At 39.3% G+C, this 14170-nt stretch overlaps 1 protein-coding gene across 1 annotated transcript; it reads right to left on the bottom strand.

The window, feature by feature from the left end:
* Positions 1-371: 371 nt before the first annotated feature.
* On the bottom strand, positions 372-4202 carry LOC123322350. Its single transcript, XM_044910294.1, has 3 exons — positions 1293-4202; positions 1056-1208; positions 372-983 (listed from the first exon to the last, which is right to left on the bottom strand). The coding sequence occupies exons 1-3, from the start codon at positions 4200-4202 to the stop codon at positions 372-374; spliced, it is 3675 nt and encodes a 1224-aa protein (XP_044766229.1).
* Positions 4203-14170: the final 9968 nt, after the last annotated feature.

Below are 14170 nucleotides of genomic sequence, written 5' to 3'. Positions count from 1 at the left end.
CCCTTTCTGTCCGAATCCGCTCATTTTATCCCTTCATCCCCACTCGTTTCTAAACTTTCTCGACTTTTCGGTACTGACAGAACCCCACCAACTCTGAGGTGCGCAAAGTTGTCAATAGGGGAGGCGTTGCCAGATTTAACATCCTCCCACACGAGAAAAGAGTGAGGACTTCACAACTTTGCAAGATTCGGACATTGACATTGGGTGTTAACATTAAGAAAAACAACACAAACAATACATAAGCACGAACAATCTGAGTGAAAACGAGTACAAACACTTTCGAAAAATCACATTAGAATACAAAAATAACATTAGAAAATACAAAAAGAAATATAAACAATAACAAAACAAAAAAAAAACCTAAAATATATTCACAAATCAAGGCGTCTGGGTTCTTTGGAAATACGCCCGCTTCTAGTTCTAATTTGTTTGTCTTCCTTGACATTTTTTACATTAATATTTTCCCTATCACTGCTTGCTAATGCGATTAAGGCGGAATTTGGAATTTTTGATCTCTTCAATTCCGACAGTACTTCTGTTTCGTCTATATTTTGATCGGGAAAATTAGGCCAACTTTCTTCATGCTTTTTGAGCCAATCCGGACCCTCCCACCACCGAGATTCTAATAACTGATCAACCGTACATCCTCGTGATGGCAAGTCAGCAGGATTCATATTGCCCGGAATATGCCGCCATTGCTTAACTTCCGAAATATTTCTTATTTCTTTGATCCGATTCGCGACAAAAACGCTCCAATTATCTTCCCTATTGATCCACGTGATAACCGTTGACGAGTCTGACCAGTAAAATACTTTATCTATTTTAAAATCCATGGCGTTCAAAATATGCCTAGTTAGTCTTGCACCGATCGTTGCTGCTAATAATTCCAATCGTGGTATACTTATAGAATTACCCGTGTCACCTTTTTTGGCAGGCGTAACTTTAGTCTTTGCTTGTACAAAACGAAGCTGCACGTCCCAACCCTTTTGAATTCTTAAAAAAATTACCACAGCATATGCTAATTTGCTGGCATCGACAAAGGTATGTAAACTTACTTCTACGTCCGTTTCCGATTGCTTGACGCCTAACATGCAACGCGGTATCTTTACTTCCGACAATTTTGTTAATTCTTTGATCCAAACCAAAAAACGTTTCTTAATACTTTCGTTCACTTCTTCATCCCAACCAATTTTAGCTGCCCACGCTTCCTGTAACAAAATTTTGGGACCGAGTGATATTGGGCATACAAAGCCTAGCGGATCAAAAATGCGATGTGCTACCGATAAAATTACCCTTTTAGTTATCTTGTCAACCGCGACTTTCTCAATATTCGAAATATTTAGCGCTAGCGTGTCGTTCTCTTTATCCCATTTCAAGCCAAGTACTCCGCAAACATTATTCAAATTGTCATGAGTATATTCCCATCCACGTAAATCGAAAAGACCTGTCTCCATCACAGATTTTGCTTTACATTTGAAGTCAGCTAATTGTTCGAAGTTATCCACACTCGCTACACAATTATCCACATAAAAACTACGTTTGAGCTTCGAGATGTAAAAGTATTCAGAGACAAATATACCGCGTTCACTTTCAATTGATTTTAAATAATTTTCTAAATGTAGACTGATGGTCGCCCCTAACATAAATGGACTGCTACAAACACCAAAAACTACCCTACAGTGTCTGAACATTATCAGATTGCCCTGCGCGTCATACCAAAGAAATCTCAAAAAATCCCTATCTTCGGGATCAATACTTATTTGAAGAAACGCTTTTTTGATATCAGAAATCACACCAATTTTACCTTCTCTAAACCTCAATAAAATGTCCACGACTTCTTCGATAAGATTCGGTCCTCTTTCCAGACAGCTATTTAGGGATGGGCTGCCTGCTGACGCATCGAATATTGGCCTCGTCTTTGTTGTAGCTTCTTCTTTGAAAACCGGGCGATGTGGCAAATAAACACCCCAGTTGTCCATTTCTTGTGCTGGTACCTGCTCTATTATCCCCTCGTGGAGCCATTCTCGGAATATCCCATCATATTCCTGGAATTTCTGCATCTCTCGTAGTTTCTTGACCATTTTTTCCAATCGTTGCATGGCCATGCTCTTGTTGTCCTTGAGCTCGGGGTGATAATCCAGCCATGGTAGTTTTACCTCATAACGACCTTCGGGGTTTTTCGCAATAGATTCCTTGAAGTTCTGCTCAACTTGAATGTTATGATCCTTACGTGATTTATGATCTATAGGATCGTCTATTCCTATAACATCTAATGACCATAAATCTTTTATATCCACATCTTTTGTCAACATGGAGATAGACAAAACGGCCAAGTTTTCTTTATTTTCAGCGTTGTTCTCCTTTGGCGGCATTTTACCCATCAATGTCCATCCCAGATGTGTTTCTACCGCTGTTAATCCACTTTCTGTTTGGTGTAATCGCCCTGTCAGCAACTTTCCCGCTATATCGGCGCCAATGAGGATGGATACGCACTCTTCTTCACTATCGACATCGCTCATTATAACGTCCCGTTTTTTCAGCTCTTCCAACCACGCACCTCTTTTTACACATGGTACATTCGAGCAAATCACTTTATCGCCGAGCGCTTCAAAATTGCACCAGTATGTTCCATCGAGATTCCCGACACGCACTTGGAACTTCTGGTGCGTCGCGACATCCGATTTACTTCCGCCGAAAAGTAAATGCACCATATCTTGCTGTCCATGCGGTTTATAATCCAATTTTTCAGCAAGTTTACTCAACACATACGAGTTTTGCGACCCGGTGTCGATCAACGCACGAACGACAACATCCTTCACTTCATTTCGCACTCGCACCCTTAGAGTCTGCATGAAAGTCGCGGGAATTTCGGCCGATGAAGCTAAAGCGCATTCTTTCGGAATGTTGACTGCACTTACCGAGCTTTCTGAATCGGACCGCGAACTCGGACGACTTCTTCGTCCCGGGCACATTATGTCCACGTGTCTCTTGCCGCATTTTGAACATTTCAATTTCGATCTACAATGCTTCTTTAAATGTCCGCTTTTCAAGCAACCGAAACAAACGCGCTTAATTTTTGCCGCTTCTTGTTTTTCCGATAGCGGCATTTTTTCCGCTTTGAAGCACTGTTCACTCATGTGGTTCGTTTTTTCACAAAAAACACACTTGTCCTCTTTCACTACCGAAGCAAGCAGATTCCGCGCACTCGGCAAGTTCTTTTCTGCTTTTCGCTCCCGTTCCGGTTTACCGCCTATGTCGAATCCCTTTACGGCCATAGAGATTCTCAGTTCGTTTTGAACCTCGGATTCCAAGAATCTTATAAGTCCATCGAGTCGCGTTTTTGACACATTCGACGCCTTTCCAACGTTACCATTTTCAGCTGCACTGTTAGACCGCTGCCACACTCGTAATAAGTCTTCTGGTAACGAGGATTCAACCAACGGATAAAGCATAGCCGCACACTTATCTGTCGTAACGCCTAGAGTTTCTAACGCCCGAATATATGACTCGATTCTGTCATAAAGCGAAGCGAGGATCACTTTTTTCTTCGCTACGGCATTTTCCAGAACCAATTGCAATAGCTCTCTCACATACACCTCAATTTGCAAATCCTCGCGCCCGAAACGTTTTGTCAGACCTTCGATGGCCTTTTGATAGTTTTCCCCGACCGGAGGGTAACTATTCACTAGATCTGCTGCTCTGGATCCTGGTACCATTGACTGCATCAGATACTGGAACTTGTCCTCATCGCGTAGTCCAGTGTCCTCGTGAATCTTGCTGAAAAGACTCCAAAATTTCAGCCACTCACGAATATCTCCGCTGAATTTGGCCAGTTCCACTTTTGGAAGATTGCACCTCGCTCTGGACGTAGAATTTCCACTGCTGCTGACACTTTGAGCCTTCTCTTGAATCGAAGCCATCCTTTCTTCGAACATGCATCTCGCTGTCAAGAATTGGCTCTCGTACCTTAAGTTTTCCTCGGAAGTCTTTTCTAAATCTTCATCCTCAATATCTTCAGCGATGAACATTTCTTCTAGGATCTTCTTGGAAATTTCTTCAAGCTCCTGGTGTCTTCTCTCTAGTCCTTCAAAGGCCGATTTAATCTCCACCGTACTTGATTTTTCTTGATCCATCAAGGCGTTCAGGGATCTGAGTGCCTTCGTGAAGGAGATGCGACTGATCGTCCTCTTCCTCTGATCCATTTTCGAACAAAAATTACCTCCGAATTCCTACACTAAGTCCTGTCACGGTCGCCAGATGTTGAATTTCGAAATAGGAATTTATAGGAATATTCGATCTCGGACAGGTAATTTTGTGGGTTGATAAAAGAGAGATGAGCACTTTCACTACAGTCTAGATTTTTATTCACACACAAGAAATATACAGTTAAATCTATTTCAAAAAGGTACTCACTCGTTTTCGTCGTAACGTGGAAGAGACCCTTTCTGTCCGAATCCGCTCATTTTATCCCTTCATCCCCACTCGTTTCTAAACTTTCTCGATTTTTCGGTACTGACAGAACCCCACCAACTCTGAGGTGCGCAAAGTTGTCAATAGGGGAGGCGTTGCCAGATTTAACACTAGTCATAAACAACGATCAGGTGTTGTTTACAAGCCCAGACAATCTTCAAATGTCGTCAAGAAAGTGTAAATACGATGCTGATGCATTTTGTTTTCTATGTAGTCAATTTATTATAATTCGTGACGTGAAATACGAATTAAAGACATCTCACGTCCCTCTGAAGCCTATGAAGCATATTTTGACTTTCTAGTTTGAAATCAAGACAATCCATAGGATCCACATATTGCTTGAAGTTAGTGTAAATGACATCGTTGAATCAGTCTCCTAAACACAGAAACAAACTTTTTCATGTCATATATTTTTTTTTCATCCCAACGTAGAAATTGATAATAATAATAACTCTTTATTTAGTGAAAAACACTAGTTACAACAGAAAAAAAAAATAAAATTAATTCAAATCAGAAATGCTTCCGTATGTGTGCAATCAGTAACTTCCTGAAAGACCTATAATTAATTGAATCTCTATCGCATGAGGTAGCTCATTGAAACAGACTAGGCCCCTCACCAGAGTGGATCCTGTCATCGAAGTAGTACGGTAAGTATCCACAAAAAAATTGTCTCTGGACCTTGTATGGTGATGATGAATATGTGAAACATATGTTAATTTCTTTGATAAATAATTTGGTTGCATGTTGAGTTTCACCTTATGAATCAAATCCAAGGTTCTGAAGAGGATCCTCTATCTAACACTCATCAAATTGAGGGCCTCCAACATCAGTCTGTTCCCTGGGGCACTACATATTTACTCTCCGAGGTATTCGACTCGACTCCATTGAACCTGACTTTTTGCCTCCTACCCGTCAAATAGGATTCAAACCACTTTAAAGCTACTCCCGATATTCCAATTGATTTTAGCTTTTGTATCAACAACTTTCTATCTATCTTTTCGAATGCTCTTTTGAAATCCAAGAAAACAGCAAGAACGATCTTATTTCTATCAAATTCCTTCAGCCATTCATGACAGATATTCAACAATGAGCTTTCACACGAATGATTTTCACGAAAACCCGATTGATCATCTACAAGAATATTGTTCTCATATAGGTATTTTAGCAGTTGATCTTTGACTGCTAGTTCCAAAACTTTTTCACATTTCGGAAGAGTGTGTACACCTCTAAATTCCTCACAATTCTTCGTGTTAGCTACCTTCTCAATCGGTGAGACAGTAGATATCTTCCACATTCACCGTACTCCAAAGATGTGTTCACCACGTCGAGTAACCGATTTCCCACCACTTGCATCCCTGAAGATTCCCGTTGAGATCCCGTCAGGTCCGGAGGTCTTTCTTAGCATCTGTACGAACTGTTTCAATTGTTTCATTCCTATCTTTGCAAATTTTGAGAAACTTGAATCTGTTTTATTCATACATGGTCCAAACGAAGCATCTCTCGGAATCACTGCCACAATATCTTCTATACTCTTAATATAATAACTATTAAATCTATCCGCTATCTTGGAGGCCTGAGTCAACATAACACCGTCAAAAAGTACACTATCATTAAATCGATTTTCTCTCTTTTGTGTTGAAGGTTTCAATTTCTTCCAAATATTTTGACCTGTACTTCTCCGAATGATGTCATGATAATAATTTGCTTCCCGGGTTCTCAGTTCAGATGTTGCCTTGTTTCTTAGTACCTTGTATTTTTCCCATTCTATATTGCCTTTTTTTTATTACTCAAATCTGAGTATGTTAATAATAATAATAATAATAATAATAATGCCTGGGGATCGTCAGGGCATGTCTGGAGCCGGCGCTGGACATGACAGCATGCGGGACGTCGGTGGCAGGATGTTGAGGAAGCGGGCTCCTGCTGCAAAAGAAGCTACAGCTCCAAAGCAACAACAGCAACCAACGAGTCCAATTCAATTGCCGACCCGAACCGCTGAAGGTGCTGCGCAGGATATTCAGCCAGTGCTCGCCCAAGCGGGGTTAGTTAGAAAGCGCATGAAGTGGACAACGTCCATGAATGAAACTATTGTGCGCATATATAACTCCATCACAGGACTAGGGCAGAACACGAACAACTATAGAAAAAGGCTCCATGAGGAATTCTGCAACGCCTACCCAAATCTCAATGTCACTGAACAACGAGTGGCAGACCACTACCGCGTAATTCTGAGAAATGAACTAATACCAACGGCCCGAATCGACGCAATTAAACGAGAACATCAGCGTTCGCTAGCAATAGAGAATACCACCAACACCTCTGATGAAATTCACATGCCTGGGCAACAACACCCAGAAGACATTGATACTGAAAGTCCATCTTGCAACCCAAGTGAGCCTGAACACCAGGACGATAGGGATGAGCTCCACCGACAAGTTGACTCTGAGATGAGGAGATACTTTTCCGAACTGGAAGGAACAGATCCTCTTCATCGAATAGCACCTCCCCGACTCAATACATCCAAGAAACTGTCACTTATAATCGACATCTTGAATAAGGACGTTTTACCTGAGTACCTACAGAATGGAAGTTCATTGGAATATCTTCATCTAGTTTTTACTGTGCAGCGCTAGCGACGGCTAAAACCATAGGGGCAAAAATTCGCCGAACGAACAAAGATGGTCCAAAATTACACAAATTACATGCGCCACCATGGGTGGAGGAATTGTTGATTTGTCCAACCGTATGTCCCAGGAAATTGAAGGACTTGGAAAATATTTCTTGAGCAAGGCAGCTTCGTCAGAACTCCATCGAGTAGTTTGTGTTGCTGATACTTCTACACCGTTAAAGCTACACCAGGATCACTTGGAAACCGTCGAACACTCTGCAGAAAGTAAAATGCAGAAACTGATTGGCAAACCTTTGCATGGGAGGCACCAGAATGAGGTCAACCATGATCACGTCGACATATTGGCGTCGAACTACTGGTTGACTTCCGGAAGATTGTTTCCTGAGACAGAGGGCTTCATGCTCGCCATCCAGGATCAGGTGATTCCAACAAGAAATTACATGAAATACATCGCCAAGGATGCCTCAGTGGCGGACGATAGCTGTCGTTATGGCTGTGCGACACATGAAACTATCCAGCACATCACCGGGGGATGTTAGAAGTCCGCGGGCACGGAGTACAAAAATAGACATGATGCTGTTGCCAAAATTCTTCACCAAGAACTGGCACTAAAACACCAACTTCTAACTTCGAAAAAGGTTCCTTATTACAATTACCATCCAGATGCTGTGCTGGAAAACGAACATCACAAGCTCTACTGGAATCCCACTGTTCTCACAGACCGGAAAATAACCCACAATAGACCAGACCTCATATTGCTCAATAAGGATGAGGACAGAGCACTATTCATCGATGTGGCGATTCCAAATAATAACAATCTTCTAGATAGGCACACTGAAAAAATTTCAAAATACAGATCTCTCGAGGAACAAACCAGAAGACAGTGGAAGCTGAAAGATATCAAGACCATCCCTTTTGTCATTTCATCTACAGGCCTGATACCGAAGAAACTACTGGAGAATTTGAGGAAACTTCAGTTGGACGAAAATATCTATAGAGTCATGCAGAAGGCGGTACTGCTCGGAACGGCGAGAACTGTACGCAAGTACATGGGGAATGCACAGGAACACCATCTGCGCCGACAGAAAGTGCGGGTGGAGCAAGAATCCAACCTAAAGCAGGAAGCCGAGGAGCGACCCGGACCCGACCACCACCACGAGCCCGAAAACCTGGAAAGGGCTCCAATCCTTTTGATATCTGAGATATCTGGGATAAGTGAATTTTCCTCTGGGGAGGAGTGTGAAAGCCGCAAGGCTAAAGTCATATAACTTTATTACCCAACAGGAGTACTCCCAATTACAGGGTAAAATAAAAAACATATTTAACAAAATGAGAAAATTCGCAACCTGAAAATAATATACATATACAAAAAATTCCCCACAATGTACCAACCAAAGAATGAACAAAAAAAAAACAAGAAAAATAATCATAACACCATAACAATCAAGGAAACATATTCAAGCTCAGGTCATTTGCACTTTTACACGCACGATAAATTGGTGCACGAATCAACAAGTTAGTGCGAGGTGTCGGCAAACGACACAGGAGCAGATCTAGAGGTCAACCTTGGAACGTTTTTGTGAAAACCGCTAATTTATATTGATCATCTCTTTTCTTCATTAATTTTTTCATATCATTATCTAATCACTGAATACCTGGCTTATTGCTTCTATTTTTTTCAGATTCAATGTCACTATCGAATGATCAGAAATCTTCGGAGTTAAATGTACAGCATGGTCAATATGTTCACAGTTTGTAACAACATAATCGATTAAGGTAGAACTATCCCTGGTAATTCTTATGTAATCCCTTACAATTTGTTTCAAACCACTTTGTTCGATTATTCTTTTACATTTATCTGCATAAAAAGTGGAGTTTTAAAATCTAAATTTGAATCACCTAAACACATTATATCCCTATCAAATACTGAACAATCCTCAAAAAATTCCTCAAAAAAACTCAAAAACACCGGTACCTGAATACTCGGAGGATGATATAAATAAATAAATAAATGACGTCTTTATTAGAAACCTATAAAAAAATACATACTCTCATGACCAAGTCAGCAAAGGCGAATTCTAGCATAATGCTATTAAAACTCAACCTCCCACTGACCAGCAATGAGCTAATATGAAACAATGGATCTAAAATAACACCAAGTCAGCACATGAGTAAATCAAATGAAATACACCCGGTGAGCACCCGAATCTCACAACATGTAGCATAGATATATCTAATAAATATTGGGATCACAAACATTATTGCCCACACAGTATATACCCTTTAATTTTAAACTTGAACTTATTTATGTTCAACAAATTGAAATCACTCGGAAGGGAATTATAAAATTTGATGGATCGAAAAATGAAACTTTTTTGAAATAGGGCTGTTCTATGTCTTGGTAGCACGAATCTATCTTGAAATCTTGTAAGTCTCGAGTGAATGTTACTATGACGAACGAATTTCTTCTTAAGGAATGGTGGAGCGTCAGCATCAAAAATAAGTTTATGCATAAAAGAACCCAAATGATCATTTCTCCTCGACTCCATAAAGAGGACCTCATCCTCCTTGATTTTATAAGTGACAGGATCATACTTTCTTATACCATGTACCAACCTATTACATGCTTTCTGCACTTTCTGAATCCTTTCCTGATTAATCTTAGTCAAACACGGCCCATAGATGAAATCACAATATGTAAATTGGGATAAGACAAGAGATTGGCAAAAAGTTTTCGTGGTCTTCACATCAAGTATATGCCGGTTGGGGTAAATAAGTCTCAGGTTGGAATATGTCGAAATCAGTGTTTTTAGATGTTCGGAGAAGCGAAAATCAGTATCCAGGAGCAAACCCAAATCTCTAGCAACATCTGTGAATACCAGGCTATCATTATTAAGTTTGATGGTCATATTAGATTTCAAGAAAGTAGCAGAGTTTTTGCTGGCAAAACACATTACCTTCGACTTCTCAGGATTAATGACCAAATTATGTTCAATCGACAACTCATGAACATGTTGCAAGACATTGTTGATAGTACGAGATGCCTCTTCATAAGATTCTTTAGGAAAATGATAATACAGCTGTAAATCATCTGCGTACTCTAGTAATTTACAATGTGTTATATAGGTTATTATATCAGCTGTATAAATAATAAATAGCAATGGTCCAAGTACAGAACCCTGGGGTACACCAGCAAGAATCTCAATCGGAGACGATAACACATTATCGACGGATATATACTGAATTCTATCACTTAAGTAGGATCTTATCAATTGCAGAGAAGAAAAGTCAAAACCATAATATTTCATTTTAGCAATCAACAATTCATGATTAATGGTATCGAAGGCCTTCAAATAGTCAAGCAATATGAGAATACTCGCCAATCCTGCATCATAAGCCTCAATGATATCACTGGTGACAGTCGCAAGTGCCGTCGCAGTGCTATAGTTTTTTCTGAATCCACACTGTTTATCTGGCAGTAAATTGTTCGATCTCAGATAATTGATGATTTGATTATGAAGTATTTTCTCTAGAATCTTCGACAAGAATGGCAATATACTAATAATTCTGAGATCAGAAAAAGACAAGGGGTTCTTAACTTTCTGAATCGGCTTTCCGAGGGCAACCTTCCAGAGATGAGGAAAATAGTGAGATTTGATACAACTATTTATGATATGAACAATATATTTAACAATGAATGGTCTACACAATTGAATCATCCGCAGTGATACTTCATCCACCCCAACAGCATGACTTTTCATCTCATTCAAGATATCATCAACCTGCTCAACAGTAGCACGGGAAAAAGCAAAGGTGTTAGTCAAGTGTGAGTTCTCATTATAGAATTCAATCACAATTAAGGCTTCTACCATTGGAAACAGACGAAAAATAATTTCCCATGGCATCCGGATCAGAGAGGGATGCTGGTAAATTAACAACATTTTTCGAAGAACAAACTTTTAGATCACGCAGTGCTCTCCAGGATCTTGCAGGATTGTTCTGAACGCTTATTGCTTCCAAATATTTCCTCTTCTCATTTCTAACCATAGAAACTGTGTAATTACGAATCTGTTTGTAATTCTCCCAGTCACCTGATGAACGAGTTCTTTTGAATTTCTGAAGTGCTACGTCCCTCTGTCTCATTAATAGTTTGAGATTAAATGTCAGCCATGGTGCAGGAGGTTTAGTAACTCTTCTCTCAATGAGAGGTGCGTGCTTATCAAAAATTCCAAGAATAAAGCAATTGAAAATCTCAACCTTCTTGTCAATATCATTACCTGCTATTAAACGATGCCATGAAAGACCTTCTAGATCTGTATGAAAACCTTCAAGGTCAAAAATACGAAAGTACCGGTATTTAACTAATTTAGGTTTCATTTTTACACTCTTCAAATTCAACTCACCGTAAACCAACCGGTGATCAGAAATTTCAGATGTATCTATGGTGCCCACACGTACAACTAAATCCTCTCTAGTGAAAAATATGGGATCAAGTAACTTAGCTGTAGTTCGAGTTATTCTTGTTGGTTCCTTCAAAAATTGTTTCAAGCCATATGACTCTAGGCATGTCGACAAAGGAGTTTCCGGTCCCAAAAAATCAACATTCATATCACCAAGACACAGAATTTCGTCCGCAGTAGGGGTGATACAAGGAAATACGATGTCAACATCATTTATAAAATTATTCAAATTATAACGAGGAGGACAATAAAATGTGGCGACTATTATCTTGCGATGACCAACAATTAACTCTATGAGCAAATACTCAGTTTTATTACTTACCTGCTGTCCAATTGAAATAATTTGATATTTAAAATTTTGTTTTATGTAAGCAGCAACTCCATCTCCCCTTCCCTCTCTATCATTTCTCACAAAGGAATAACCTGGTATCTGTAGAACATCACTATCAACGCTACAAGAAAGCCAAGTTTCAGTTAAAGGTAGAACATCGAAATCATGAGTCAAAAGATAAGCCGATAGGTCACTTAAATTCGGTATAACAGATCTGGTATTCAAATGTGCAAATTTCATTTCTCTAGTTAAAATTATATGAAGCACTGAAAAATCAAGAAGTGTGTAGGATACAAAAGCGTAAAAAAAAATATGCAAGCAACCCAACACAAATACCAATACTACATGCTGCGAGAAAACAAAAAGAATATCATCAACTATATACGAGTGCTCAAGGTTCTCAAGCAAAAAACAAATACAGGAAAATTATAACCCGAAAGCAGAAGAAATTACAATAACAATGAGATAGCGGGGCTCAAAAGGCAGGCAAAAATACACAAAAAAAAGTCAATACTGACAAATAAACAAATCTTATGAAAATAATAGTGCTCAACAAAATTGCTTATTAATCTTCAAATCAAAATAATCAAAAATGAGTAAATGAATCAACTTACGCTCGCCAATCATGATCCTCAATTACCGGCGTGAAGCTAGCAGCCAAAATGTAGCAGCCGGTTTCCGAATATACCCGAACGACCAGTGGCGTCGTAAAAATATATTCCCGTGTCGTTATTTTCGAGAAGAAATATTTTCTCTCAATAGATTCGAACTGAGAGAACCAAGAGTCCTTCTGTTACACGATATATAGAAATTATTGTAGATACTTACTTAAAAAAGTGATTTGGTATTCGTTGGCATCAGGAAACGCATAAAGGATATGATCGGACTTCAACGAAATAAAATATATTTATATTAAATAGGAGGACGGGGAGAAGCCAGCATCAAACTTACCTGACGAATTACTCAAAAAACAAGAAATATATGGTGTAAAGGAAAATCTCTTCGGTGCCGTCGAAGTGGGTGAAACTACCCCCGAAAATACTCAAAAATTCTTTTCAATATGAATGCGACGAAAAGCCAGCTTCAAATTCACCTGATGAATTACTCTGGTAATGAGGAATATATGGTGTGAAGGAAAATCTCTCCGGTGCCGTTGAAGTGGGTGAAACCACCCCCGAAAATACTAAAAAATTATTTTCGATATGAAAGCGACGAGAAGCCAGCTTCAAATTCACATGATGAATTACTCTAGTAGTGAGTAATATATGGTGTAAAGGAAAATCTCTTCGGTGCCGTCGAAGTGGGTGAAACTACCCCCGAAAATACTCAAAAATTATTTTCAATATGAAGGCGACGAGAAGCCAGCTTCAAATTCACATGATGAATTACTCTAGTAGTGAGTAATATATGGTGTAAAGGAAAATCTCTTCGGTGCCGTCGTAGTGGGTGAAACTACCCCCGAAAATACTCAAAAATTATTTTCAATATGAAGGCGACGAGAAGCCAGCTTCAAATTCACATGATGAATTACTCTAGTAGTGAGTAATATATGGTGTAAAGGAAAATCTCTTCGGTGCCGTCGTAGTGGGTGAAACTACCCCCGAAAATACTAAAAATTATTTTCCATATAAAGGCGACAAGAAGCCAGCTTCAAATTCACATGATAAATTACTCTGGTTATGAGGAATATATGGTGTAAAGGAAAATCTCTTCGGTGCCGTCGAAGTGGGTGAAACTACCCCCGAAAATACTCAAAAATTATTTTCAATATGAAGGCGACGAGAAGCCAGCTTCAAATTCACATGATGAATTACTCTAGTAGTGAGTAATATATGGTGTAAAGGAAAATATCTTCGGTGCCGTCGAAGTGGGTGAAACTACCCCCGAAAATACTCAAAAATTATTTTCAATATGAAGGCGACGAGAAGCCAGCTTCAAATTCACATGATGAATTACTCTAGTAGTGAGTAATATATGGTGTAAAGGAAAATCTCTTCGGTGCCGTCGTAGTGGGTGAAACTACCCCCGAAAATACTAAAAATTATTTTCCATATAAAGGCGACAAGAAGCCAGCTTCAAATTCACATGATAAATTACTCTGGTTATGAGGAATATATGGTGTAAAGGAAAATCTCTTCGGTGCCGTCGAAGTGGGTGAAACTACCCCCGAAAATACTAAAAAATTATTTTCCATAATAAACGAATTAATTCGTTTATTATTTACCTGCCTTACTGTGAAGGCGCGATCCATTTCTTATTATTTTCCATATGAAGGCGACG

Source organism: Coccinella septempunctata, chromosome X (assembly GCF_907165205.1).
Source record: "Coccinella septempunctata chromosome X, icCocSept1.1, whole genome shotgun sequence".
NCBI classification, from domain to species: domain Eukaryota; kingdom Metazoa; phylum Arthropoda; class Insecta; order Coleoptera; family Coccinellidae; genus Coccinella; species Coccinella septempunctata.
Note: the sequence above shows the minus strand (reverse complement) of the source record. Positions and strands in the feature narration are given on the sequence as shown.

Coding starts and splice junctions, on each gene's coding strand:
- LOC123322350 (XM_044910294.1), bottom strand. CDS start 4,202: ATGGATCAGAGGAAGAGGACGATCAGTCGCATCTCCTTCACGAAGGCA. Junction 1,209..1,292: donor TTGACAAGATAACTAAAAGG/GTAATTTTATCG, acceptor ATTTTGTTACAG/GAAGCGTGGGCAGCTAAAAT. Junction 984..1,055: donor AATCGGAAACGGACGTAGAA/GTAAGTTTACAT, acceptor AGAATTCAAAAG/GGTTGGGACGTGCAGCTTCG.